The sequence below is a fragment of the Leptosomus discolor genome, chromosome 17, assembly GCF_034619465.1.
Source record: "Leptosomus discolor isolate bLepDis1 chromosome 17, bLepDis1.hap2, whole genome shotgun sequence".
NCBI classification, from domain to species: domain Eukaryota; kingdom Metazoa; phylum Chordata; class Aves; order Leptosomiformes; family Leptosomidae; genus Leptosomus; species Leptosomus discolor.
The window spans coordinates 9922125-9925437 of NC_141407.1; the positions used below are offsets into that span (position 1 = coordinate 9922125).

At 41.0% G+C, this 3313-nt stretch overlaps 1 protein-coding gene across 1 annotated transcript; it reads right to left on the reverse strand.

Moving 5' to 3' along the window:
- Positions 1–739: 739 nt before the first annotated feature.
- Positions 740–2986, reverse strand: KCNG1 (potassium voltage-gated channel modifier subfamily G member 1). The gene is made up of 3 exons (XM_009946405.2): positions 2958–2986; positions 2005–2809; positions 740–1510 (listed from the first exon to the last, which is right to left on the reverse strand). The coding sequence occupies exons 2-3, from the start codon at positions 2761–2763 to the stop codon at positions 740–742; spliced, it is 1530 nt and encodes a 509-aa protein (XP_009944707.1). The 5' UTR covers positions 2764–2809; positions 2958–2986.
- Between the last annotated feature and the right edge of the window lie 327 nt (positions 2987–3313).

Genomic DNA, 3313 nt, shown 5'->3' on the forward strand with positions numbered 1-3313 from the left:
TAGTAACCTCTTGATAATAATATTAAATGCTACAAAACTCAACGACTCTGTTCCTGGGAATACTGCATTCAATGACATAGGATCAACACTGTAACTTCAATTAAATTTTGAACCTGGTGAGCTATAAGTATTTACATCTTGAGCAAGGTTATGATACAAAGAGCTTGATTCTTCTTTTCTGGTATGTTTAGGGCTGACTTACAAACAAATATACAGTTGCTGTTGTGAATGACAAGTCTTTCTTAATGTTTTTTAAGAGCACAACGGGACAAACATCTGTGGTTATTTCCATTATGCCCTAAGGCATATTTCTGGGAGAGAATTTAGCCATTAATTGTTGTATTTACATTATTTATATATAAGAAGAACAAGAAAAATGGCAGCCTGTTTAATGATTATATACATTGTGATTCGGTTGGAAAAATGTGTATTACAAATAGCAAAACAGCCTGTCAAGTACATAATTATATGTTGTTCTTTTTTTTTTTGTCAGAGAACTTTTAATTCCTAAAATCCCACTGTATGATCTCAGTGAAAGATCTGTCCTATACATTATACTGGGGGGGAAGAAACAGCATAATAATAGACTTCTTAGACCACATCAGTTCCTGGTTAATAGCTCCTTTTCTTCATTTTAATATGAGGGTTACTTTTGTAAAATGCTTTCAAAGCAAATTAAAAGATGGAATCTGATACAACAAAACATTACTTGACATCAGGAGGAATAGTAACTTAACTTTCATTCATTGTCCCTAGTCTCAGAAGAGATACTGGGGAATAAGATGTCACTCCCTTGCGATGCATTGCTTATCTGAGACTTTGTTTTTAGTAAGAACTGTGCTCTCCTGTACATTATTCTTTCCTGTTCTTGCTTTAGCTCAAGGTAGGAGCGTGAAAACGTGTGGAAGATGGAGGTGACTGGAAATGCCATGAGGAGGATGCCACTCAGTATGCTGCTCAGTGCCACCACTTGGCCGGGAATGCTTCTGGGAACCATATCTCCATAGCCTACCGTGGTCATGGTGATGACGGCCCACCAGTAGCACGCGGGGATGCTGGTAAACTCCTGCGAGTCCGCCATCTCGTTCTCAACGACATAGAGGAGCGGTGCAAACAGCGCGATGGCCACGCAGAGGAAGAGCAGCAAGAGACCAAACTCCCGGGTGCACCTGCGAGCAGTCAGCCCCAGCGTCTGCAGCCCCAGGGAGTGCCTGGCCAGCCGCATGACGTAGAGAATCCTCAAGGCACGGAGAATACGGAGGACCAGACCAACTTTGTCCAGGTAGATGCTCCCAGAGCTGGGCTTTTTATAGCCCACTGAAGTGGTGTCTACTAGCAAAGTGATGTAGTATGGCAGAATGGCTATTATATCTATCAGGGTTAACGGTCTCCGCAAAAATGCGAACTTGCTCTTTGCCTGGATGAATCTTAGCAGGAACTCCAGCGAAAACCATGCCACACAGACAGACTCCACAATGAAAATATTGTAGCACATCTGGGAACACTCACCCTGCAGGAAAGAGGAGGAGTTTGTAATTGGCACTGGATAATAACTATTTTAGTTGGTACAGTGACAGGAAGAGAGGTTTCTGTGTTGTGTTTTTTTTAAACCCGAAATATTAAAGGAATTGGAGCTGTTGCTATGAGGAAACACACTGACAAATTGGAACAAGTTAAATGCAAAACTTAGAAAGGAACTACTTATTCCACAGAAGATATTGCTTGGTAATTTCAGGCTTTCTAAATAGCAAATGCAAAGCTAAACAAGGTAATACACAGTTGTACAGAACAGTGCACACTAACAAAATTTTCTTTGGACACACAACTTCATATGATTAATTCTCTTACAAGTAATCGAACACAGCCATGTAAGATTTCAAACAGTCTTCATGTTATTTTCCCTCTCTAAAGACAGCTGCAAAATCCCCATTGAAATCAATACCACCAGACCTTGTTCTGCTCTTCCCAGCACATACCATTTTCCATCCCGAAAAGCTAACTTACCTTTTCCTCCTCCTCCCTCAGGTCAGGCATGGTGCTGATGGATAAGTTCACCGCTGTAATAGTTACAAATAAAACAGACAAACAAGCAAACACCTTTCCAGGGAGGCCAGACTGGGGCCTTTCTACCATGTCTTGCAACTTTTTCATGCACAAGCCAATTTTTGTCTCCTCTACCGTTTCACCTGTTGTTTCATTTTCTATGAGGTCATCCTCCCGTTCATTTATTTCTGTAAACTCCTCCATTTTTTGCAGGTATCTCCTTTTACAACACCACTCCAAGTTGTCTTCCTCAATTCCCCAGTAGAGCAGCTCTTCTTGGAAAGACAGTGCACACATCTCACGCAAGAGCCGAAGTTTTCCAACCCGCAAAAATGTCAGGATTGTCCTGAATGCCCCTGGGTTGCGGTCGAAAAAGAATTCATTACATGTCACATCGTAATCGTCACAGATGTTTAGAATGTCATCAAAATTATTACAGAATTTTAGTTGTCCCAAACGTGTCAATGGGAATTCATCCAGCGTGGTCCATGGGAGCAAATACTTAATGCCCCCTACGTTTATAATAATATGATGCTTCCGATCATCAGGGTGAAAGCCTTTCAGGAGATCCTCTTGAGGGCGAATTAGCTTGGCTCTTTGGTAAAAGACTCCCTTAAGGGTTTCTGTTTCTGGAAAGAATGTGTGGTTGAAGGAAGTATCTGAAGCACAGCTCAGGGCACTATAGTCATAGTCGGAATTTTCTCCAGGTAGAAGAGTCATCTTGGAAGATCACTTCACATCACTTCGCTACTTCTGCAAGTGTCTTCTGGAACAAAAAACCAGATACATGGGGTGAGTGAATGAGAGGTTGTTTTCAATGTTGGAACAAATGTAGTGATTAGAGCTCAAAAACATTTATAGCTGATAAACATAATTGGAAAGAAAAGAGCAGTGGCTGAGTATGGTCAGAAGACCTTTCTGGTGAGGCAGGGTTTGTCCAGCTGGGTAGAAATGACTCTATCAAGGGCTGCTCCATTGTTCAGGAGCTCTGCTCAGCATATTTGTCACACTGGGGGGGTTCTCCTGTCATAGATACAGAAGTCCCTGTTCCCAGTGGATACAGAGGGAAGCCAGGAATAATTCCTGCATGTGGCAGGATATTGCTGCTTCAGAATGGAAGTATAAAAATTATGACAGTATCACATAAGAACACAGAATTCAAGTGTGTTTTATAGAAAAAGGAAAATGGGTATTTTTATTTAACTATTAAACATAAAAATCTTTATTTTAGTACCCATGAAGTATATAGAAAGAATCAGAAGTCAATTAT

Excerpts from the sequence above, each read along its gene's own strand:
- KCNG1 (XM_009946405.2), bottom strand. The coding sequence starts at position 2,763 with ATGACTCTTCTACCTGGAGAAAATTCCGACTATGACTATAGTGCCCTG. Across the intron at positions 1,511-2,004 it reads TGAGGGAGGAGGAGGAAAAG|GGTGAGTGTTCCCAGATGTG; the intron begins GTAAGTTAGCTT and ends TCTTTCCTGCAG.